Raw genomic sequence first — 25,000 nt, 5'->3', positions numbered from 1 at the left:
CTAATTGCTTATGCCTCAAAAGTATAGAAAATGGCTATTATTCCCCACAAACTTTGCTTTTGTGACCATTTCAAAATATCACTATTTCCAATGGGAAAACGGGCAAATGTGTGTCCTTTCGTTCAGTCAGAAAAAAACAACATATGAATCCAAATTAACATGTATTTATACTAAAGTAATACAAAAATGACTACAAAAGATTTAGATGCGAGTAGTTTTGAGACTTACGATTATACTGTAAATACAGTATTTGTAAAGCCAGCCGAACGTGGCTACTTTGAAGTCTTTAACCGATACAGCGTAACTGAGGCAAAAATGGAACTGTCATATGACAGGAACCCATTAACCTGAAAGCACAAGAGCTGCTGCTTACTCAGACGGGGCGGTGTTTTCATGCTGCAGACCAGGAGGGATCTTCTGCGTCCGTAAGGAAATCTCTGCGTTTTTGAGTTCCTGAAAAATGAAACGTAGTATCAGTTATCAATCTCTAGCTATATATCTTTAATATTTTCCTTTAAAATGGATAAGTAAGCATTTGCATGAAAAAGTCAAGCACATATTAAAACTTGGACTGGGTGAAACTGCTCTGCAATAGGAGGCTTGAGATTTATTTAATCCACATCCGTTGTTAAAACTTGATTTGCAAAACGCCTGGCATCGATGCCTACCTGTGCGGTTTCAATCTTCAGCTTATCAATGGCCTGGGAGTTTCTCTGCAGGCCACTAGCAGACACAGACAGGAGCTGCTTCAGACTCTTAATATCATCCTGCACTTTCTGCATTGCCTTGGAGGACATGCGGCTGATCTCCTCCTGAACCTGTTTCTGCTCCTTCACAAACTTTCTAAAGGAAACGGAGATTAAATAAAAGGAGGTCAGTCTTGCATGGCATATCATTGAGCAAGCTGCAAACTTTACAGAGGAATCCAAGAACTTGTGTGGAATCAGCCCTGGCTTCAAAATTAAACTTGCATGCCTAGAAATATTGATTTAAAACAATAGCCTGTTTTTGCATATAAAACATTATATGAATACCAGAACTATACATTAACTAGGTGTTTGTAATGAACACAGAGACTGCCAGCCACTGCTACAATACTTCAACAAATAAAAATGTAAGATTTTGAAGCCCTACAGGTTCCTAGATCACACTGTAAGGTTTGCAATAATGTGTATAATAGCTGAACTTACTGAAAATTGTCTACATCTTGAGAGATGACAGGAGGTAGGTTTTCATCCTTAAGTGCTTTACTATCCCTAAATATTAAGAAAAAGAAACATTAAACAGAGAAGAGGGAATGGAACAATGACTACAGAGTGACATCCCAGAGTGCGCTGGAGGATCCGAGACATCCCAGAGTGCGCTGGAGGATCCGAGACATCCCAGAGTGCGCTGGAGGATCCGAGACATCCCAGAGTGCGCTGGAGGATCCGAGACATCCCAGAGTGCGCTGGAGGATCCGAGACATCCCAGAGTGCGCTGGAGGATCCGAGACATCCCAGAGTGCGCTGGAGGATCCGAGACATCCCAACTAACGTATCTTTCTAACGTATTAATATTAGGATTTGATTTGTATGTCATTTTTTGTATCCGCTCAATGAAGCTTGCAAACATGTCCCCTCTCCAAGTACATTCCAATTGTAAACTACAGTAGCTAGTGCTTGTTACTCTGTTGCAGAAAGATTACACAAACACATACCTGGGCCCTAAGGGGTTAAGCTGCAAACTCATTGTAAAAGTGCACTTACTCTGGTCTGGCTCCTGATGACTTGTCACCTGCACAATTAAAACACAGGTTAGGATCTGGAGAGTTCGAAACTAAGAATACATACACTTATATACCGTGTATACACAGTATGTATATGTCTTGGCACACAAAGTATTCCTTTGGAGCTCGACACTGGCAAAATGTGCACATGATCCTAAACCAATTAAGTACTGTCCGTATGTATGTGGACACACTTATTTTGTTTAGGAATGTGCCCACAGTATGACAGCGTCAAGTTCCAAAGGAACACTTGATTCAAGAACCAACATTGAATAGATATGCTTACAGGCACTATAAAATTGAATACGTAGCAGATAAAAACAATTTTATTTTAAACTTCAGGTGCAGATTTAGGTTTCTCAATGCACACCATTTGTACAAATACTAAAACAGTCAACAAGTCAGACTCTCTCAACGGCAGGGTTTGGTAAATACATACTCTTCTTCTCTGAAGAGCTAGTGAAATCGACTCCTCCAAGACCCTGGCTAGTCGTAGCTGTAGGAGCTGCTGTGGACATCCCTAAAGTCGAGCCCAAGCCTAAAGAGCTCTGCCCGAGACCTTGCCCGAAGCCGTGCCCGAGACCTTGCCCGAGACCTAGAGTCGAAAAGACGTTTTAACATTTACACACACACATAAAGGACGAGTGTCAGTGATGATATATTCATAATTAATGCATCCCTGCCTTCTCCCAGTTTTAAAATATGCAATCCATTAATATGCAATAACCAGTAATCCTCCTTATAGATATATGGGGATTGATCCAGGCCAGACTGTATTAGAAAGCAATCCTTCTATACCTGGAACACACTTGCTTAACATTGTGTGTCCACTTGACATTTAACAAACTCATTAGCTGCTGTTACCTGTGGCTGCAGAGCTTGCAAACAGACTCGACCCTAACCCCGTGGAGCCCAGCGACAAGCCTGTTAATGCTGTAGATGCAGCCGGGGTGCTGCCCAGGCTGAGTGCAAACCCTGTCGAACCTGCAGATACAAGTAGGAAAAAAAAATGGTTGTACCTCAGAACAGTGCATCCAATCCTGTGCAAACCCCAGGTGTGCGACTAACACCCCCTCAAATTAAAAACGGACATGCAGTACACACTGATGCATGCATGCGTTGCGAGGATTTGATTTAGACATCCTCTACGGCATTGTCGTTACCAACAAGCACACTTGACCAAGGCACTAATGCTGTGCAGCACACAAACTAGGCAAATTTTAAGAAGCGAGATTCAAAGCTATACAATGGTTCTGAGATGCGAGATTCAAAGATATGCAATGGTTTTGAATTTAGAAGTACAGTGCTCTTTCGTTATTTCACAGTGTGGTTAATTCACTGTGAGGTCACACTGACAGTAAATTGTCAAGTACTATACTTCACTTTATAAACGGCTCATCACTAATTCACTGTCTGAATATTCCACTATATTTATGCGCCATATAGCAAATCATCAAGGAAGCACTGTATCTGTAACATTTGAGCAATGCTGCCCGAGACCGCCTCCACCAACAGCTGATGCCACATCTCAGCAGCTGTGATGCCGCGCTAAACGGTTTTGTTACAATCATACCTGCTGGCATTGCTGACGTCAGTGCGGACCCCAGAGAGAGGCCCCCTCCCGTGGCAGGAAGACTGAAGGGGCCGGAGGATGCAGCTGGTTTACTAAACCCTAAACTGAAGCCTGTTGCAGCTGCAGACGTGGTTGCAGGCGCCCCTAAAACAGAAACAAATGATCACTGCATTGCTCCGAGTGAGGGTGGTTCTGGCTGACTGTGCCGTGCAAGACTAACGTTGACTTTCAGCCCACTCAAGGTCAGAATGGCCAGTAAGCCAGGCCTACAGGATATTCTACATGTTTAAGACATCCTGTATTGGTGTAAATGCACTCACCCAGTGCCAGCCCTGTCACAGTCGATGTTGCCGCGGTTCCTGTAAGGAGAAGAAAGTAGAGTTATATTCTGAATGCAAAATAAAAACAAAAAACCCAAAAGAACCCAAGAGAATTCTTCTACAATAAAGCCCTACCAGTGGGGGCTCCCCCGAAGGAGAACCCAGTGGCAGGTTTTGTTTGCCCAAAAAGTCCGCCCCCAAGTCCCAGGGATGAGGTGGTGGTGGTGCCAGCGCCGATCGTCGGAGCCACAGAGGCCATGTTGCCCAGGGTGAAGCTCCCTGTGCCCGCAGGGTTACTGGCAGAATAAAGAGAGACCACTGTTACAGGAATTCAGAATGCAAGGTTGCAACTCTTTAGCGTTCTTGGTAACCCCAATGACAGCGCTGCTCAAGCATGCACGAATACCGGCACAGAGCACACTTTTCAAATTCGTACGGATATTTCATTTAGGTGGCCAGACATTGGCGGAGGACTGGCAGAAAACAGAGAGGTCCCGTAAGCGCTTCAAACTTGAACTGACAAAATAAATTAAACATTTCCTATCAACGTGTTTTAAATACGGTACCAATAACCTATAAATTCATGCTTTTTAAATAAGATTACCCCCGCTCTCTTTTCAGTCCAGTCCAATTCTCCATTCACTGTTTAGAACTGATGTTGAAAGGAATGCTGACAAGAGTGTATATAAACTGCGCTGGGAATGGGACTGACACAGTGAATAAAGTACAGTCAGTATTTCAGTGAGGTCATGAATGGGGATTGTTTGGGTGGCAGCATGTGGCACACGAAACTCAAGCTCTGATTGGCTATAAGTAACAACAGGGTTACAGCACAGTTCTGTTTAGTTTACTTCAACTAAACGACTAACCAATAACTTAGAGATCAGCCACTGAATTCAGGAGGTTATGAATTTGCTTTGTGGTTTAGTGAACAGTTTATTTTAGTTAATTCTGTTTTGATAATGTCTCAATAATGTGATTTGAGCATTAGCCAAAAAGCTCTCTTGCAACCGGTATTTGTGGCAGGGTTCCAATGCAAAAATTGCTTTTCTAAAATTTGATCTGGCTATTTGGGAAGACAATAAAAAGGTACGGCTGCAGCACAAACGGTACTGTATAGGAAAAACAAACACAGTCTTACAGCTGATAATGTGTGAACGTTTACACCATAAAGAAACGGCTCCTGTAGGTTTGCTGGCAAAAACAACTTGTGGTAAAAAGTACCCAGCATGGCGCTGCCCACTGTTACCAACACTGACTGCAAATCACTTGTAAATGTTTTCACTGATCTGACCCTAGAACCTGCCACTCGCCCACTTCCAGACATACTCGCTGTGCTCCAGCAGCTGTATAGGAGGTTCCACTTGATTTTAATAGGAACACTCCTAAAGGTGCAACCAGCAGCCAATTCCCCAACTGAATATCGAACAGAGAACAACCAAAAGCAAGAAGCTTACATTCAGTGTGTAGCCTCTTCTCTAAAACCTTCAAATACACAACTGCAAACATGCACGTGCTAGTGACATCAAACACCAACAAAGGCTCGCAAAACAAAGCCATGGCAATCAATAACCGATTCATTGTTCAGGGATGGAAAGAAGACTCCTACTGCATAGCAGTTTCACCCATTCCAGGTTTTGCTCCTCCACCAATTTCAGCAGTGATGGAAATAAGCCTCCTATTGCAAAGCAGTTCCACCCATTCCAGGTTTTGATACAAGCTTAAATCAGCCTCAGTGCAACATGCTCAAGTGGATCTCATTTAGATCAGGAATGGATCCAACTGCTGGTCTTATTTCTATCCCTCTCGATTCCTAGTCTATTTAAAGAAGTGAAATGAATGTGCTGAAATGGAAGAACCTGGCTTCACTTCTGTTCCAGTTTGACTTGGGTGATTCTGGAGCATGACTTCTTGAACAGGCTTGCTTTTGACACACTGTGAACAACTGCAGAATGATGAGCCTTAAAACGAGACAACTGACAACACAAAACACCCTGTACTGTGGACGTGCTGAGCCTGCTGGATTCAGCAAGCTAAAATTGCAAGAGGAAATGTTTAAAAGCAGGACTTAATGTCAGGGATGGAAAAGACCGGTTGCATAGCAACCGTGTGACTCAGGACAGATCAGGCAACTACAGTTTTTTTTTTTTTTTTTTTTAGCTTGCCTTAGCAGTGACCTAAACACCACCCGTGAAGCACTTCAACAAAACATCAGAGCAGAACCAGGCTCCCACAAGCGGAACACTCGCGAGAGGACCCAAGTGTACTGGGGATACACAGACACACACACCGCTAGTGTCTGACAGGAGAACCACAGCAAGGTGTATTCCTCCTAGTCATGAAATTCAAACAAAACCGTCCCATTTTAAATGCATACCTATAATGGTTTAAAAAAAATGGCACAATCAAATTGCGTGGTCAACACAGTAGGATTTGGAGTAAAAGTAAATAAACATAATTAAGGCAAATGCATTCCACTAGATTTTCCCTCATAATATTGTTTCCTAAACACAAATTTAGTTAAATGTACCTTAACCATGTCTGTCTATATATAATGCAATAGTGATAATCCGCGTAATATACCCAATTCAATTTACTTTTCTTGCAATTTCCTTCAGCCCATTATTCTTTCTATATATAGTATTTCTAAATGCAATGCCGACCGCTTTTAAAGTAAGTTAGAGTGTGCGAATATATTTGATATGCAGTACTAGTATGTCGATACTGAGAGCAGGTTGAACCCCGGTCTGTTTTTGATCTTCTCTTACCTTGAAGCACCGGCGGCAGCTCCAAACGCTCCAAACCCTCCTGCAGTCGTGCCTGTAGAAGTCAACCCTCCAGCGCCGGCCCCGAAGTTAAACCCTGACATTTTAAATACGCTGCTGCTTCTTACAAACACAAATATTCACATGCGTTTCGCAGCTTCCAACACAACGTGGAGGCCTTGCTGTGCAAGACTGATACAGCGCGTCCTGTATACAATCAAAGCATCCAAACAAACACACTGTATACTTTAACATGCAATAATAAGCAAGGCATTCGCTATTAGAATTGCACACATATTATCCAAGACTCCGTGAAAAGACAGTATTTCGTGCCGCTGTATGTTCTGTTTCTGCGCCGAGCACAACTGCGCGCTGCCGATTTGAGGGCTGATGGGATTGTGGAGGACCACAATAGTCTCTTAAAGGCACAGTGCCGCATTTATGTTTTGTATTACCGTATTAACTAGAATAGAAATACATAAACCTAGAAATAAGGGTCAGCTGAAGATAATAATAATAATAATAAAAAAAAAAAAAAAAACACATTACAATACCATTCCTTCTACTGAAAGAAAAATTTCCAATTTTAATCCAATGAACTGCCTACATGCACTGTTTACCTTGCACATATGCGCGTATAGAACTAAAATCAAACAGAATAAAAAGAGGCGGTATAAATATGCGCTTGTTTTCTTCATAATACGGTATTGATATATACAAGAAGAAAATCACTTCTCAGGATCATAAGAATCGATCAGCATGACCTACATGCACAGCACGAAGAGGTTTACTGTTTTACCAGGAAGCCAGTACCGTTAAGCAAACTGAACTACATTTCCCAGTGTGCATAGCGCCGCATCAAAGGAAGTCAGGCTGCAAGGACACGTGATCCCAGTCTGCTGTAGGGACGTCAGAGTAGGAAGTCAGCGCTGGAGCGTGTTGCAGAAGGAGTGTGTAATCGCTTTTTTAAACAAACACAAATAAACACTTTTTTTGCGATATTCTTTCATAACAACTAATGGTACACTGCGTCTCCTCGGTTTCCCGTGTTGTAAACCGTTGTACTGTTTTAAAATGGAACACATCACAACGCCCAAGGTAAGAAAGCATCATATTTCGTTGTTTTAATATCATATGGATATGCGCTTTATTACTACAAGAAATAATTACAATGTATTTCTGCATTGCACGCTTTCACGAGCGCTTGCATTAGAGGTGCTATTGTTTTGTCTCATTTTTGCTGTTCATTGTTTTGATTAATTGAAATACTGTACAAGTTTAAAATTCCCCACCGCCCCAAAGCCAGCTGTATTATGAAGGCGCTGCTCCTATTCATTTCGGGTCAGTGCCCAGACTCGCCAAGCGATAGCCGGTGCACTTGAACAACGATTCTGTTCAGGACTTCAGATACCTGACACAAGCAAGTCACAGTGTAATGCAGTGTACCATTGCCATGGTAACCGTGAAACACATTCAGAAAGAAAACACCATTTTAGTAATCTGTGGTGATGGACAGCAAAGAAAATGTCTTAGACGGTTGAAGGAGGATAGGTAAGGACTCCGCTGAAATTGCACAGTCATATCATGTTAATTTGCACGCAACAGTATCATAGTACTTTATTTTCTGGGTGGGGATTGTTTGTTCAGTTTCTAGACTGTCTAATAATGCACAAGGAAGTGGGTAATAAAATACCGCATTGTGTCTGGTTTACTGTATCATGAAACACACAGGTTATGGTATATTTAGCAAAATCAATTGAATATGTAGTCCTTACAGCTGTAATGTTATCTGGTTAGTTAATCAGTTGATACTGTGGACTGGCATTGGTTGAGTGAAGGTAGTGTGACGATGTGTATGTACACGTGACACAGAGCTGGAATTCATGTACAGAACTGATTTTTAAAAGTGCTAATCACCAGGCAGTCTGGCACTCTTAACCTCCCATATTAAATTGCATGAGATGATGATGTCCTTGAGGCCACTGTATGATTATTGCACAGTTTAAATACAGCACTGTACAGCATTGGCTAGAGCTTAATTTCGTAAGTACGGCATACAAACAACATTGTACATTATTTCAGGTTCAGGCTTGAAAGTTATCCAAAACAGTAAATGTTAATCTCTTTCCACAACTGTGAGTAGATGTTAAATTAATAGCACTCTCGCAGAGATGGGTTTACTTTGATTTGAAGTTGTTTACTTTGGTTTTAAACCACACAATACAGGGGTGAGCCTGTACTGAGCAAATACTGAGGATTAAGGCTTTGAGTGAGTCATGATACTGTTGTTGACATCTGCAGTACCAAGGTAATAAAATCATTTCTGTAGCATATGAAACAAGGTATTTAACAATGTTGTGAATAACAAAGTGGACAGGTGCTGTCTCCAGGATTTCAAGGGTGTTTGAGATTTCACACTGTGCTTACTCTGCATGCCACTAATGCTGTCTTTGAATCTCTTTGAAACTGTCTGCTTGTAAACTGTGACGTGACCTCGTGCCGGAGCTCGTGTTGAAAGGCAGAGCCTTTGCTTGAACTGCCTGCTGTGTGAGTGTGCTGTAGGACTGAAGGAGCTTCTTTGTCTCTTGTTTCAGGTTGAACAGGTGAAGCTGTTAGACCGGTTCAGCAATCGGGCGACAGCTGGAACACTGCACCTCACTGCAACTCATCTCTTATTTGTAGAGTCCAATACTGCTGCTTCTCAAGAAACATGGGTAACAATATTAGTGCATTTTCATTTTCTCGCTGCTCCCACTTGCAAGCAGATCTTTATAAACGGTTTGATTTTACCTGACACTCCTGGTTAAAGGATTGATTGAGCACACATTAACGGATAGGGAGTTAGGGAGTTGATGTCAAAACGCCTTTCTGTTTTGCCCTCTTGAGGCTAGTTGATTTTCATGGTAACCAAGGCAGGCAAAGGAATAAGACTTCTATTGCATAGCAGTTTCACCCATTCCAGGCTTTACTGCAAACCTGATTAGCCCCAGCATATGGGTACCAAATTCAAGTGTGTCTTATTAAACTCGTAGTAAAACCAGGAATGAATCAAACTGCTATGCATTTTGAATCTTACTTCCATCCCTGCAGGAGCTTCACCTTCCTTTCAGGAAAGCAACCACTTTTGACAAAACAAGAAAAATCTGGAAAGGATGTTAATTAAGAAACCAGCAATACCCAACCATTGCAAATATCAAAAAGTGTAAATAAAAACTCTAAGCTGCATCTAAACGTATACTCAAGCTAAACTGAACCAAGGAGACTAAACAGTACTGTTCACACTGTTACACACACTGTATTGATTGGACCAGTCACAACATTGCCAAAACAGGGCTGCCCTGTTTAGTGAGCCATACGTTATCTAGTAAAACTGTTATAACAACAAGGCAAACGAATATGCATTCTGAATTAATTTAAAACTGTTATAACAACAAGGCAAATGAATATGCCTTCTGAGTTAATTTAAAACTGTTATAACAACAAGGCAAATGAATATGCATTCTGAATTCATTTAAAACAGTTATAACAACAAGGCAAATGAATATGCCTTCTGAATTAATTTAAAACTGTTATAACAACAAGGCAAATGAATATGCATTCTGAATTCATTTAAAACTGTTAACAAGGCAAATGAATATGCCTTCTGAATTCATTTAAAACTGTTATAACAACAAGGCAAATGAATATGCATTCTGAATTCATTTAAAACTGTTATAACAACAAGGCAAATGAATATGCCTTCTGAATTCATTTAAAACTGTTATAACAACAAGGCAAATGAATATGCCTTCTGAATTCATTTAAAACTGTTATAACAACAAGGCAAATGAATATGCCTTCTGAATTCATTTAAAACTGTTATAACAACAAGGCAAATGAATATGCATTCTGAATTAATTTAAAACTGTTATAACAACAAGGCAAATGAATATGCCTTCTGAATTCATTTAAAACTGTTATAACAACAAGGCAAATGAATATGCCTTCTGAATTCATTTAAAACTGTTATAACAACAAGGCAAATGAATATGCCTTCTGAATTCATTTAAAACTGTTAACAACAAGGCAAATGAATATGCCTTCTGAATTCATTTAAAACTGTTATAACAACAAGGCAAATGAATATGCCTTCTGAATTCATTTAAAACTGTTAACAACAAGGCAAATGAATATGCATTCTGAACGTGTAACTATACTGTGTCGCAGATCATGAATCTCCCTAATGGGTTTGGTTCAGTGCGTTCCCTGTTTCACTACAGTGACTGAGTGTCCTGGGCTTGCTTTGTCATCCCCATTCCCTGCCTGTGAATTGCTTCTGCTGATTCAGTCAGACTTGGCTGTTTTGTTTCCAAAGAAGGACACATTTCAATAGGAAGCTAATGGAGATACAACCACAGCTGTGTCTGCCAAGCACAATGAGGTAGCCTTGGAAACGGAACAGAGGAAATGGAAGCGCTGCTGAAGCAGGCTGAGTGGAGTGCCTTTCCTGAACAGTTTGCTGTGCCGTGAATGCCACGCTGATAATGACCAAGCTGGCACTTGCTACCGCAGCCGATGACTTGCGTTTGACCACCTCGTACTTGAGTGGGAAGCTGTGCTGTGTATCGAGCACAAGACACGTCGTCGCATTTCTTTTCCCCTTGCACTGTGGAATTTCTGATAGCCGTATTTGGAGGTGCAAGAGATGAGCAGGGCTGTGTAAGGAAGGGAAACCACCCGCCTGCCTCGCTCATTGTTGAGATCTGCTGCTCGCTGCTTTGTGTGTTAGATTTTAAAAAATACATAGATAAAAAAGACATGGGGTCTGAATCTAAAACACGTCGCTTTCATAAATTAATACACAGCCCTTTGTGTGCCATGGCTATGGAAATCAAACCACTGACATGTATGCAAGTTACTTCAGTGTGTTTCTGTCTCACTGTAATTCAGGATCAGACATCCTATATATAAGTCGTGTGGGGTTTTTTATGCAGGAATAATCAGTATTAATTTCAATGTGCTTTTGAGATTTTGGACACAATGCACATTATATATTACACTTCCATTGACTGCTTATAGCATTTAAAATGGCTCCAGCACCTGAGCCTCTTCTTCCACTAAGTATTATTTTAATGATCTTTTGTGAAAATGCAACAATATTCTATATAGTTTTCACAGAAAGACAGTGCTGTAAGTTAGTTTTTTTTGCCCCGGTGTCTAATTGTCTCTCTTCCACTGAAACAGATCCTCCATCACCACATTGCGGTGGTAGAAAAACTGTCCTTAACCACGTCTGGGTGCCCCCTGGTGATCCACTGCCGTAACTTCAGGGTGGTCCACTTCGTGATCCCGAGAGAGCGAGACTGTCACGACATCTACAGCTCACTCTTACTGCTGCGCAGACCAGGTGCGTGAAGCATGCAGTCCGTGCGGAGGACAGGACATGTGAGGCAGGGGTGGGGCCCATCCCTGCTTTGCAATTCCAGTTTCATATTAAAATCCATTCCAAAGTCCAATTTCCATTCCCTTTTAAATCCATTCCAACACGTCATGGAACACAATTGCAATCAGCAGTATTCTGTTAAAATGAGCTTCTCATAGTGGCAACCAATTACTTCAATCAAAGCCACTGTCAGTGAATGACTTCAAATGAAAGCAGTGATCATCATTTGATCAATAATGTGTTGAATTGATGAAAAGGGAACTGGGGTTAGAAGAACAGGAATTGACCCCCAAGCCTGGTTTGGTTCTATTTGAGGTTCGGGCTGGCTCTGGGATTTGGGTGATAACATGAGAGAATTAGTGCTGAGACAAATACCTGAATATTGGAAGAAACACTGCCATGTTCATATTGGTTCATATGACATGATTTACAAGTAAGTGCTTCCAAAAGATGCAAGGGAACACCCCCACCCCCACTGTACAGAAGTGCTTTTCTTTTTTCCATGATAGGTCATTTTATTGGGCACTGGGGTTGTTTTATTTATGTATTGCTACATTTTTTGCTGTAATATGGTATGGAGTATACTTTAGTTTTCCAGCTGATTCAGAATGAAAGAATATTCCTTTTAAATTTTAAAAGAATATTCAGACATGAAAAAGCCATGTTTATTTCAGCACTAAAAAGGATATACTATCTTTTGTTAGTCAGTTCCAATTATCATAATTGCCGTGAAATTAGTCACAAAAAAAGCTTCACCAGTCTTTATGATAGAAAAAACCCACCACGATAGAATAAGATTGGTCTTCTCGATAGGTAAGAGCCGAAGAGACTTCCTTTTCAGAGTTTTCCACTGTTTGAAGAGGGCCGCTGTTTAGTTTAGTAACATGTAACATAAAATTGGAACTGACAGATCATTGCTTAATTGTGTACTCCTTGAACTTCCAGGCTCCTTCGACGATCTCTATGCCTTCTCCTATAACCCAAAGCAGAGCGAGCAGGAGAGGGCTGGCGGCTGGCAGCTCATTGATCTGGCCTCGGAGTACGAGCGGATGGGAGTGCCGTGTGACCACTGGCAGATGACTGACGTGAACAGGAACTACAAGGTGAGGGAAGCACACCCTGGCTGTCTCTGGATGGGCTGCAGCAGCTCTCCGCTTCCTACACTATTGTTTTTAAGACCGCTTCCTCTGTATTAATATTAGTAGCCAGTGGCCTTTCCCAGCCAGGGCTTTGCTTCTGGTTCTGTCTTTTCTTCACTAAGGGTCCAGTTCAGTTGCATCTGAGATTCGTCTGAGATATCATCGATACGGCAGCAAAAAAAAAAATACTTTACTTATCCCTGTATGATAAGTACTCAGAAGACAGCAACTACAAAAGAGCTATGTATGGCCTTCATTCCAGTGAATAAATTCGGCTTGATTGCAGAAACTGTGTCTCATTATTACACTGCCTCAGTGATCCTGACAGTCCAGCATGACTTACTACGGGGGAAACTCTCCTGAAGTGGAGTCCGTCTACACCTTACTTTTACTGTACTGTCAGTGCACACTGTATCAGAGATTCAGTGAGGACTGGCTGCTTTATCAGTCTAACATTGAAATATACTATATGGCTTAGCCAGTGGCAGGCTTTGTATGCAGTGCAGAACAGTGCTGGTTAAGAATAATTGATTAATTTACTCTACTGCAGCAACTGACTGAGCTGGTTATCCGAGATGCTATTAATCACCTGTAATTGGTTTTGTGTTATTAATTCGTTTTATGCAAAAGCTTTTCTGAATCGGCTCAAGATCAGTTCAGCGCACGTCTAGCGGGAGCCTGATTGCTCAGATTCCTAGCAGCTGGTGACGTGAGTAATACACCTAAATCACCCTGCTGTTCTGTTTCCCGCAATCCCTTCAGGTTTGTGACACGTATCCAAGAGACCTGTTTGTCCCAGTGTCAGCAAGCAAGCCCATCATCGTGGGAAGCTCCAAGTTCCGGAGTAAAGGGAGGTTCCCGGTACTATCGTATTTCTACCAGGAGAAAAAGGTACACTTGGCATGTCACTGTTACATGCCTAGATTTTGACATTACTTTGAAAGATTTGGCAAGGACTCCCGTTATCGTTTTCAATGACAGGCACACACAAGGAGGGGGAAAGTAACAATTCCTGAAGGGTGCAGTTCAGTTTGCTTTATCAAAATATGTGGGTCCTGTTAGTTTTTTTTTTTTAAGCATGGAAGATTTCCTGTAAGTTCATGTACAGTACAGTAATGCAATACCTGTCTTGACAATCGCCATTATAGAAACCAGTGATGATTGCTTTCTATAGTGGTGCATGAAGACAGCATTGTCCACATGTCTCCTGTACATACCAGCCTATATGGAGGGTGCTCACATTCTCTTCTCTCCAGGCCGCTGTGTGTCGGTGCAGTCAGCCACTCTCTGGCTTCAGTGCCAGGTGTCTGGAAGATGAACACATGCTGCAGGCCATCAGCAAAGCCAATCACAACAGCCGCTTCATGTACGTCATGGACACAAGACCCAAGGTAGGACCAGTGCTGACCAGCTGATCATGCCTGTGTCGCCTGCTGGGGTCTACAACCAGCACGTTCTTCTTTATCTAATACCTGATCTTGAAGACAGGGTTGGGGGCTATTCTTGTTTTTCAATGGTGTGTTGGAATTGATTAAAAGGGAACGGCAATTGGAATTGATTTTAAAATAAAACCTGACCCTGCTTGAAGATGTGCTGTAACCTCCTACTGATGTGTTTGTGTTTCCGAAAAGTAGCTCAAAGTGTGCAAACTTAACTGTCAGTGAAGAATGCTACACTATTCGAGAATGCTGCATGATTGTGGGACTGTGCAGAGTTAATGTACCACAGACTGCACTGTTAAATCCTTTGTGCTTGCTTTGCAGCTGAACGCCCTGGCGAACAGAGCTGCTGGGAAGGGCTATGAAAACGAAGACAACTACTCCAATATCAGGTTCCAGTTTGTAGGGATCGAGAACATCCACGTCATGAGGGCCAGCCTCCAGAAGCTTCTCGAAGGTCTGTGCAAGGCTGCTGCGTGAAGATCAATCCATTATCCATCACACACAGAGAGAGAGAGAAAGAGAGACAGACAGACAGATAGAGAGAGAATCTATTATCGATCACTGAGAGAGAGAGAGAGAGAGAGAGAGAGAGAGTTTGTACAGACCCTAATGGACAAACATGTAAACCAAAATAAAAAGGAAAATATTTGCTTGTTTAATAGATTTTGAAGAATTATTTTACAAACTTATCCAAAGCAGTGTAGGGGGTAAAGTATATGTCACCATCACACCTATGTATACAGAAAATAAATGAGGGGTTAAAATTGGCAATAAAATAACTTTTGCTCACAAGGGCGAGGAGTGAGACAGAGCTGCAGTCTCAGCCCGACACTGTTCAACATCTATATCAACGAGCTGGCCACAGTGTTGGAGCAGACTGCAGCCCCTGGCTTCTCTCTACATGACACTGAAATTAAATTCCAGCTCTGCAGATGACCTGGTCCTGCTGTCACCCACCAACAGGGGCTTCAACAGAGCCTATCACTGATAGAGCAGTACTGTTAGACATGGGCCCTGGCAGTAAACATGAACAAGACCAGAGTTGTAATATTCCAGAAGAAAGCTAGATCTTAGGGAAATAAGTACCACTTCACCCTTTAGAACACTGCTCAAACTACACCTATCTAGGAGTAAAAATCAGTGAGCACAGCCTGGCCACCGAGACCAGCCGACACAGGCAGACATGGCTGCCCAAAGAGGACCGGCTGTGTGATCACTGTCCTCTCAACCAGGTCAAGACAGAGTTACGCTTTCTAGTGCAGTGCTCCAAATATAATCTATTAAGGGAAGCCTTCTTCCCAAAAATAGAAAATCTCTACAAACAAGTCCCAGATCTGGCAGAACATAAAAAACTCCTCATCCTCTTAGGAGAGGAAACAAGCTGCAGTAAAGAGGCAGCCCAATCACAAGCGTCTCTCAATCATTATTATTGTTGATGTGATTTGTTTTAAGTATACTATGTGTTTGTTTTATAATCAAAAATTTGCATATGTTTTAAATGTTAATTGTGAAGAAGGAATTTACCCACCATTGCTTTGGCAATACTTCTAATAATCAGTCATGCCAATAAAACACTTCAAATTGAAATTGAATTGAGAGAGACACTTCCTCTAGGCTTTATTTACTCTCTGCCAGATTTTTCAATTAAATGGAAAAAAGAATATGAAGCTGTACGATGTGAACAACAGCGACAGTTTTTAGTGGGGAGTCAGAGCTACAGGGAAGGATTTTGACCTGTTTTGTCTGTTCTCATCTGTGATTGCTCCCTGTCTGTTTGTTTCAGTAATTGGTACAAAGTCTCTGTCCATGACTGACTATTTCTCTGGGTTGGAGAGCTCGGGGTGGCTGCGTCACATCAAAGCTATTCTGGATGCTGCTATCATCTTAGCTAAAGTAAGTCGTTGATGTCCAGTATGATACAGGCATGCGTAGGGAGAGGTGTCTCTTGATAGCAGTAATTGACTGATAGAAGCTGTATAGGAGCTAGTTTGTGTGACATCTCCCTACATGAGTTTCACTGCTGAAGTATTGTAACTTGTGTATATGTTGTATCCCAAGCCAAGTCAAACCAAACCCTTTTTAATTTGTTACTGTTGAAAGCGTGTGTATTTGTGTTCTCGGGCTGGTAATTGCCCTTGTACTTTCATGTTGATACAGTAATTAAACGGTTCGAGTAAAGGTGACCTGCATGTTCATTTCAATCTCAGCGCGTGACACTCACAGACAAGTACCGTTATAACGATGCAGCTTGAACCTGGACATGCACTTGCCATGCATTTGGTGCCAATTGACAGACTGTTAGGATTCAGGACACACAGGCTGTCCATCTATTAGCTATCATCCTCCCACTAGGTACTCTATTGAACAGGCTGTTCTACTCAGCGAGGTGCTTCAGTGGAGGCTTGCCTGTTGCTTGCTACTCGCTGCATCAGCTGCGTGTGTCTCTGTCTCTGTTGTAGGCAGTCTCAGTACATCACTGCTGTATTTGTGTCTCTGTTGTAGGCAGTCTCAGTGCATCACTGCTGTATTTGTGTCTCTGTTGTAGGCAGTCTCAGTGCATCACTGCTGTATTTGTGTCTCTGTTGTAGGCAGTCTCAGTGCATCACTGCTGTATTTGTGTCTCTGTCTCTGTTATAGGCAGTCACAGTGCATCACTGCTGTCTCAGTGCATCACTGCTGTATTTGTGTCTCTGTCTCTGTTATAGGCAGTCACAGTGGAAGGCGCCAGTGTGCTGGTGCACTGTTCTGATGGCTGGGATCGCACAGCTCAGGTCTGCTCTTTAGGGGCTCTGCTTATGGATCCTTTCTACCGGACCATCAAGGGTCTCATGGTACTGTATGTGTTGATCTGTAAATCTCTCGTGTGTTTGTATAGTTTTACAATCTCTGTGTTTGTATAGTTTTACTATCTCTCTCGTTTGTATAGTTTTACAATCTCTGTGTTTGTATAGTTTTACTATCTCTGTGTTTGTATAGTTTTACTATCTCTCTGTTTGTATAGTTTGTATAGTTTTACTATCTCTGTGTTTGTATAGTTTTACTATCTCTCTGTTTGTATAGTTTTACTATCTCTGTGTTTGTATAGTTTTACTATCTCTGTGTTTGTATAGTTTTACTATCTCTGTGTTTGTATAGTTTTACTATCTCTCTCGTTTGTATAGTTTTACTATCTCTGTGTTTGTATAGTTTTACTATCTCTCTCGTTTGTATAGTTTTACTATCTCTCTCGTTTGTATAGTTTTACTATCTCTTTCGTTTGTATAGTTTTACTATCTCTCTCGTTTGTAAAGTTTTCCAATCTCTCGTTTGTATAGTTTTACTATCTCTCTCGTTTGTATAGTTTTACTATCTCTCGTTTGTATAGTTTTACTATCTCTCTCGTTTGTATAGTTTTACTATCTCTGTGTTTGTATAGTTTTACTATCTCTCTGTTTGTATAGTTTTACTATCTCTCTGTTTGTATAGTTTTACTATCTCTGTGTTTGTATAGTTTTACTATCTCTGGGTGTGTATAGTTTTACTATCTCTCTCGTGTTTGTTCAGTTTTACTATCTCTGTGTTTGTTCAGTTTTACTATCTCTGTGTTTGTTCAGTTTTACTATCTCTGTGTTTGTTCAGTTTTACTATCTCTGTGTTTGTTCAGTTTTACTATCTTTGTGTTTGTATAGTTTTACTATCTCTGTGTTTGTATAGTTTTACTATCTCTGTGTTTGTATAGTTTTACTATCTCTGTGTTGTATAGTTTTACTATCTCTCGTGTTTGTTCAGTTTTACTATCTCTCTTGTTTTGTATAGTTTTACTATCTCTTTGTATACTTTTGCTATCTCTCTCATGTTTGTACAGTTTTACTATCTCTCGTTTGTAATCTTAACACATTTTAGCTAACATCTTATATTAAGTTTTATTTTTTTTTGTGATAACTTTTTTTTTTCCTTCTCCAAGGTTTTGATAGAAAAAGACTGGATCTCATTTGGGCACAAATTTGCTGACAGGTACTATGCTAAAATACTCTAACATGAATATATTGTATTTTAATACGAGAGTAGATGTCTGCTGTGTGTGAATCTGTGCTAATGTAGACTGACATTGCTGTGCTCTGTCATCCCCTGGGTTGTGGGTAAGTCCTATTTCAAGTAAAGACATTGCTTTACACTTGAGGGTTGTTTCTGAATCTTGGGTACCTTTTGCTATAGGTTCTATTTCCACCAGAAATGTCAAATCGCTATAGTGAAAAAAACCATGAACGGCCTCTCTTAGCAGAACAAGAGCATGTGCTGTGTGTGTGTTTGTAACCAGATCATGTGCTGTGTGTGTGTTTGTAACAAGAGCATGTGCTGTGTGTGTGTTTGTAACGAGCATGTGCTGTGTGTGTGTTTGTAACGAGCATGTGCTGTGTGTGTGTTTGTAACGAGCATGTGCTGTGTGTGTGTTTGTAACGAGCATGTGCTGTGTGTGTGTTTGTAACGAGCATGTGCTGTGTGTGTGTTTGTAACGAGCATGTGCTGTGTGTGTGTTTGTAACGAGCATGTGCTGTGTGTGTGTTTGTAACGAGCATGTGCTGTGTGTGTGTTTGTAACGAGCATGTGCTGTGTGTGTGTTTGTAACATCAGCATGTGCTGTGTGTTTGTTTACACATTCCATACATGAATGGCCTCTCTTAGCAGAACAAGAGCATGTGCTGTGTGTGTTTGTTTACAATTTCCATGTGATTTAACATTTCAACCCTAACTGTCCCTTGGTTGAACTTCCAAGAATATTATCTTCCTGTGTCCTGGCTCAATACTGTAGTGTGGTTAGATTTATGAATTTGTTAAACGAAGATGTCCTACAGCATTTCCGCCACAAGATGGCAGAGGGTGACCGTGCTGCTGCTGCTCCAGTCCTGTGATGATGATGATTGAAAAGCCCTGCGGAAGGGAAGGGGATTACTGCAGTCTTATACCCTGTTCTTCGCCACTCCTGGTGTGTTACAGTTATAACCTCCTGAGATGCCAGGAATAAACCCATTGTTCCTGCACGCATTCCCAGGTGTGATCAGCTGGATGGGGACCCCAAGGAAGTGTCCCCCGTGTTCACCCAGTTCCTGGAGTGCGTGTGGCAGCTGACGGAGCAGTTTCCACAGGCCTTCCAGTACAACGAGTGGTTCCTCATCCAGATCCACGAGCACGTCCACTCCTGCCAGTTCGGGAACTTCCTGGGGAACTGCCAGAGAGAACGGGAAGAGCTCAGGTGAGAAACCATGCGGCCGACCTTATCTGAGAGACCAGTACAGTACTGTACTGTGCTGTACAATACAGTGCAATACAGTACTATACAATACAGTACAATATAATACAATATAGTACAGTACAAGACAATATAATACAGTACAGTATAATACAGTGCAATACAATACAGTACACTATAGTACTGTACAATACAGTACTGTACAATACACTATTCTGACTGCCCTCCCCACTCACAGTTCTGAATGCCCTCCCCACCTCTCACAGTTCTGAATGCCCTCCCCACCTCGCACAGTTCTGAATGCCCTCCCCACCTCCCAGTTCTGAGCCGAGCTGTCGGGATGGTCAGTAGCCCTGCAGTAGAAGAGCGCAGAGAACAGACTGGAACACATCCAGACAGCAGGTCTGAGGCGCTAACCCATGAAGGATGATTTTCTGTAATTCACATGAACTGTTTTTATAGATCTTTATATATAAAGTGTTGCTTCTAATCATTGTGTTTTAATTGACTCCTGAACGGAGAGCTCTGTGCCGTGTACTGGGGCGCCCCCTGTTTGTTAGGGTTCATCCGCAAATATTTAGGAAGTCTCAGACAATGGGTGGTTGCTGTCTGTATTTTTTGTTTTGTTTTCCCCCTTGGCTGAACTTCTTTTTGCTTTATGGGAAAACAGTGCATGGTGTCTTTGCAGATGTTTTGGCTGGGTGAGAGTTGTGCGCACCAATCCGTTTCACAGAACAGTTCAGTACAATGCAGTAAACACAACACAATAGAGCCCCTTTATGAGAGCACCCTCGGTTTCCAGGCAGTTTTAGGAAAGAGACGGGTACTGTAGCTCCGGATCATGAAAGCATCTGTATGGAAAGAGACCGAAACCTCTCCTCCCACTGTGAATTACCCTGAGGAAATAGGAAAAGAGTGTTTGGGGGGGGGGGGGGGGGTTAGACCATTTAGGCAATTGTGGTGGGGGTCAAGCGCTCAGATCGGATAAGACCGCAGTTTGTATACAAGCTGTTTAGTGTGCAGTTTTATGTCAAATGAATAGAAATAAGGCTCCCATTACACAGCAGTTTCAGCCATTTCTGGTTTTGCTACAAACTTGATTAGCCACAATTTATAGATAACAAGCTCAGTTGTATCTTACTAACTCCTAGTAAAACCAGGAATGGATCAAACTGCTGTGCGCTGTGAGTCTTATTCCCACCCCTGTATTATAATTTCAAGTAGGATTCTCATTGCAGTTTAAATGAAGCAGTTAGTGAGCTGGTCCTGGCCCTTTTTAGTGATGTTGTGTAATTTACTGTATTTCATGCTTTTTCACTTGGTAACTCTTGTAATAGCAGTAGTCTTCTCTATGAAAGCGACCGTGTAAAGGTAATGTTAGAGGCATGTGCGTGAAGACAGGCTCTCCTGTAGACAATGGCAGGCTTCCCTCGGAACAGACTTGCCAGCAGGTAGCAGACTGTGCTGTAAGTGTGCCTCCTGCCTGTGTGAGCTGTTCTGCAGGGCCCACAGAAGACATTCTTTCAGGTGGCTCTTTAACCCTTTTTCCTTTCCCTCGTTCAGGTTGAAAGACAAGACGTACTCCTTGTGGCCGTTCCTTCTGAACGACCAGGAGAACTATGTGAACCCTGTCTACCAGCCTGGCTTCTCTGAAACACACCCAGTTCTGGAACCCAACACGCTGCCGTTCAATTTCAAGTGAGTCTCTAATCCGTCACACTTGAGTACAGCTCCGATCATCAAGAGCTTCATTCCAAAGAGAGCTTCCAACCCTTTCTGAGAGGCTGTGGTCTATCTTAACGATCTAACCGGGGCTGGGTATAAAAACCCATGCCCTTTTACTCTGGACTGTATTATACACCTCTCCGATCGCCTCGGCCAATCATGTTCCTAGTAGAGCGGTCAGTATTCTACAGGTAAAAGAATCTTGAAACTCAACAGTGACATCATCTTTAACCCAGTCCAGTATATAACCTAAAAACACATTTTCAAAATAAATGTCTTCATACACAGAAACACGTGTTCATAATAGCAGTAATGTTCCTTTGCAGCGTTCATTACCTGCAGATACTTGACCTTTCAGTAAGTCCGCTGGCCTTTGATATGGGACGCCTACAGTAACTGGCTGTCTGTTATCAAGCAGGTAATAACCATTCTCAGACATCAGTGTCAAATTAGAGAAAGCCTTTGAATTTCTACCAGTTGTTAAATTAGCTCAAAAGCAGAATGGGCTTTTGAAAAAAAAAATCATAGCAAAGATAAGAACATATAAACTGAATCCAGGGATTGGTACGGGAGTCAACTTGCATAGCGGTGTAGCTAGTCCAGGTTTTACTCTGATTTAGCTCACAGTAAAACCTGACCTGAATTAAACTGCTAAGCAGTGGGAGTCACCCGGTAAATCTAAACCTCATCCCCTTGTTATCCAACATAACGTAAATAAAGCATTATAAAACAAAGAAATCGCCTCCTCCAAGCTATATGACCTCTATAGTTTTCAGAATCCCTGGTCCAGACAATCCGTTGTTTAATCTTCAATCAATGCCATCTCTCTCCCTTTTCCCAGTCTCTCAAGGTAGTGGTATACCGTAAGGGCATCTCTGTTTCACAGACCCTTCAGAGCTACTGTAAAACAGAAGAGCACGCTGCACTGCAGGGCTGTGCGTTTTCTAAACAGCACAAGCGCCTACATTAGCTGCTGCTGTCTCAGATAGCTGGATCTGCTCCTCTGCTTTCACCTTTTGTTTTTTGCTTTCTATCCAGGTCCCCTTCTGTACTTTCAGATCATTGATCCAGGTTTTACATGCTGTAGGTTGCAATTGAGAAACCTTTCCGAGGTTGAGAATTGAATGTGTCCCAACCCTTATAAGAGTTCCCCATAGTAAAAACATAGCAAAATGTAATATAGTATAGTGAAGTCATAGTAACGCATAGGTAAGCATTATAAAGCCAAGAGAGGTATGGTAAAGTATGTAAACAAACACACATGTCAAACAATGGTAACCAATTGGAAAAGCATGGTGGAAAAACTGCAAAATGAGAGTGCAGAGTGTACCATGGTAAACTCTTAGAAGTGTACTAAGAGTTAGAGAACAACATGTGACAGAAATAATAGCGTTGTTATTGTTACTGTTATGAGTTCATCTTGTCCTTCTTTATGCTTCTGGTTGTGGCTCCAGGTTCTGGAGGAATATGTACCACCAGTTTGACCGATCCATGCACCCCAGGCAGTCTGTGTTGAAGCAGGTCCTGTCTCTAAGAGCTAGCAACAGGGACCTGGAGAAGAAGACCAGAGCATTGGAGGCTGTAAGTACAGTGCATTACAGCTTTAGCTTCAAAGAGCTGGTGTGTGTGTGTGTGTCTGTCTGTGTGTGTGTGTGTGTTTGTCTGTCCTTGTCTGTGTTTGTCTCTGTCTGTGCGTGTCTGCCTCTGTGTGTGTGTGTGTGTGTGTGTGTGTGTGTGTCTCTGTCTGTCCTTGTCCGTGTTTGCGTGTCTGCTCGTGTCTGTGTTTTCATCAGTTTTCTTTCTCTTGTTCGTGGTGTAGCATGTTCCACTTCATTTATTGTTCTTGCACAGAATTTCACTTTCACAGCGGGGTGAGTTACCGAGCATTGCGCTCCAATACAACAATTGCTCTGTTTGTTTTAAAGCACATATATTTCAGGGCAGGGAAAGCTCACTTAGGAAGTTAGAGACTTGCTAACTCTAGCTTAGCAAGGGGAGCCCTGGTTAGGTGCAGGGTACTGAGCATGGTGTGCAATAACAGCAGCGTGGAGATCATCATACTGACCCAGGAACACTCAATTAAATCGTAATGCATGGCACTCTCTTCTGCTTGCGGTTTGGATAACAGCAAAACACACAATACTGACTCCATTACTGATCCTGTAAACACTGGAGAGATCATTGTGGTTTCGATGCAGAGGGTTTCTTGTCCGTCTATAAAGATGCCCTTTCAGTATTGAGTGAGTGAAGCTCCACGCTCTGTTGCTGCCCAGGTGAACACACTGTCGGAGGGGCTGACTAACCTCTTTCTTGGTTTACACCCTCCTGCAGCAGCGTGGTCCCATTAAAACATGAATGTAGCCATGCTGAGCGTGACCGCATTCACGTCTTTATCTTGCTGGTGCAGTACTCAGGGATGCCACTCTGCCCAGGGCACGCAGGGCACTGTCTGCTGCTTCAGGGGGAGCTCATTCCTCTCCTGGGCACTCGCTGTTTTCTGCTCAATGGGACGCTATCGAGAGCTTATAAAGAAAACCCAGACCGCAAAATCCATCTTTTAAAAAATACTGCTGCAGTCGCATCTTTCACCAGTACACAAGGATAGCTAATCCGATAGTTTCAGTGTCTTCTACTGAAAAATGGACCACGGTTTTAAGTGGAGTTGCATTTCCTACACCGCTATTGCGGTCTGTGTTTTTGAGTGGGATTGTATTTCCTGGACTTGCATACACAGGTATGGTTATTGCACTTTCCTGGTTGTGCTGTGACCAAGTCGTATTCACTGGTTAAATTCCCGTTGGATTTCAAGGCAAACCTTTGCGACGCCTTAAAGGTGGGAGGGAGTGGTATTAAGCCATTATATTTGTATTGTGTGTTTGAAGGGGTGAGGGAGTGGTATTAAGCCATTGTATTTGTATTGTGTGTTTGAAGGGGGGAGGGAGTGGTATTAGCCACTGTATTTGTATTGTGTGCTTGTCTTTTTTTCTTTCAGAAGCTGCAGAAACAAGGAGTCTTCCTGTCACATGCAGCCCGGCCCAAGTCGCTGATCCTTTCTGCCCCTCTGAATTACAAGGAGGATGAGCAGAAGCTGTCTGTCTGTGACCGTGTTAGGACTGTGGAGGGCAGCAGCAGTGCTGAAAATGGATACAATGAAGAGGAAGAGGAGCCAGCATCCTTCACAAAGCCAGAGCCCACTCTGGTCAGCCTGGAGCGCGGCGTGGCGAGAATGACCTGCTAGCCTGGACTGAAAATGTCCAATAAATAAAACCGAATGTCTCCACGTTCTCTAAACTGCCACTGTGTGCATGCTACCCCACAACGGTGTGCTAGCGAAGGGTGATAACTATGTGCATGGCTTTCAGAAGGGCTTTGCAGAAAGAGGGGGTACAGTAATATTCACTAATGGCATGTTTTGTGGATCGACCACTGTTTCTCTTATTTGCTTAATCAAAATTAAAAATTCGAATTGATAAGCTAGACTTAAAATAAATAATAATACTTCTCCATTGTGGAAGTTCTTGTCGGAGGGTACTGTATATATAATTGTATGGTATTAAAAACTATTTTCTTTTATATATATTTTACTTTTTTTATTTTATTTGCATTTTCCCTTTTGTAC

General features: G+C 42.1%; 2 protein-coding genes across 2 annotated transcripts; one reads left to right on the top strand and one right to left on the bottom strand.

Moving 5' to 3' along the window:
- Nucleotides 1-347: 347 nt before the first annotated feature.
- On the bottom strand, nt 348-6,981 carry nup58 (nucleoporin 58). Its single transcript, XM_041232674.1, has 10 exons — nt 6,430-6,981; nt 3,797-3,957; nt 3,662-3,700; nt 3,342-3,485; nt 2,633-2,752; nt 2,208-2,363; nt 1,749-1,776; nt 1,191-1,256; nt 669-843; nt 348-453 (listed from the first exon to the last, which is right to left on the bottom strand). The coding sequence occupies exons 1-10, from the start codon at nt 6,528-6,530 to the stop codon at nt 370-372; spliced, it is 1,074 nt and encodes a 357-aa protein (XP_041088608.1). The 5' UTR covers nt 6,531-6,981; the 3' UTR covers nt 348-369.
- Nucleotides 6,982-7,326: 345 nt separating this feature from the next.
- mtmr6 (myotubularin related protein 6) lies at nt 7,327-24,957 on the top strand. The gene is made up of 14 exons (XM_041233190.1): nt 7,327-7,524; nt 9,021-9,140; nt 11,650-11,812; nt 12,794-12,951; nt 13,750-13,878; nt 14,244-14,378; nt 14,751-14,883; nt 16,213-16,322; nt 17,135-17,260; nt 18,373-18,422; nt 19,459-19,659; nt 21,220-21,354; nt 22,836-22,962; nt 24,374-24,957. The coding sequence occupies exons 1-14, from the start codon at nt 7,501-7,503 to the stop codon at nt 24,617-24,619; spliced, it is 1,857 nt and encodes a 618-aa protein (XP_041089124.1). The 5' UTR covers nt 7,327-7,500; the 3' UTR covers nt 24,620-24,957.
- Nucleotides 24,958-25,000: the final 43 nt, after the last annotated feature.

This window comes from Polyodon spathula, chromosome 30 (assembly GCF_017654505.1).
Source record: "Polyodon spathula isolate WHYD16114869_AA chromosome 30, ASM1765450v1, whole genome shotgun sequence".
Taxonomy (NCBI): Eukaryota; Metazoa; Chordata; class Actinopteri; order Acipenseriformes; family Polyodontidae; genus Polyodon; species Polyodon spathula.
This window is presented reverse-complemented; position numbering and strand designations above follow the sequence as displayed.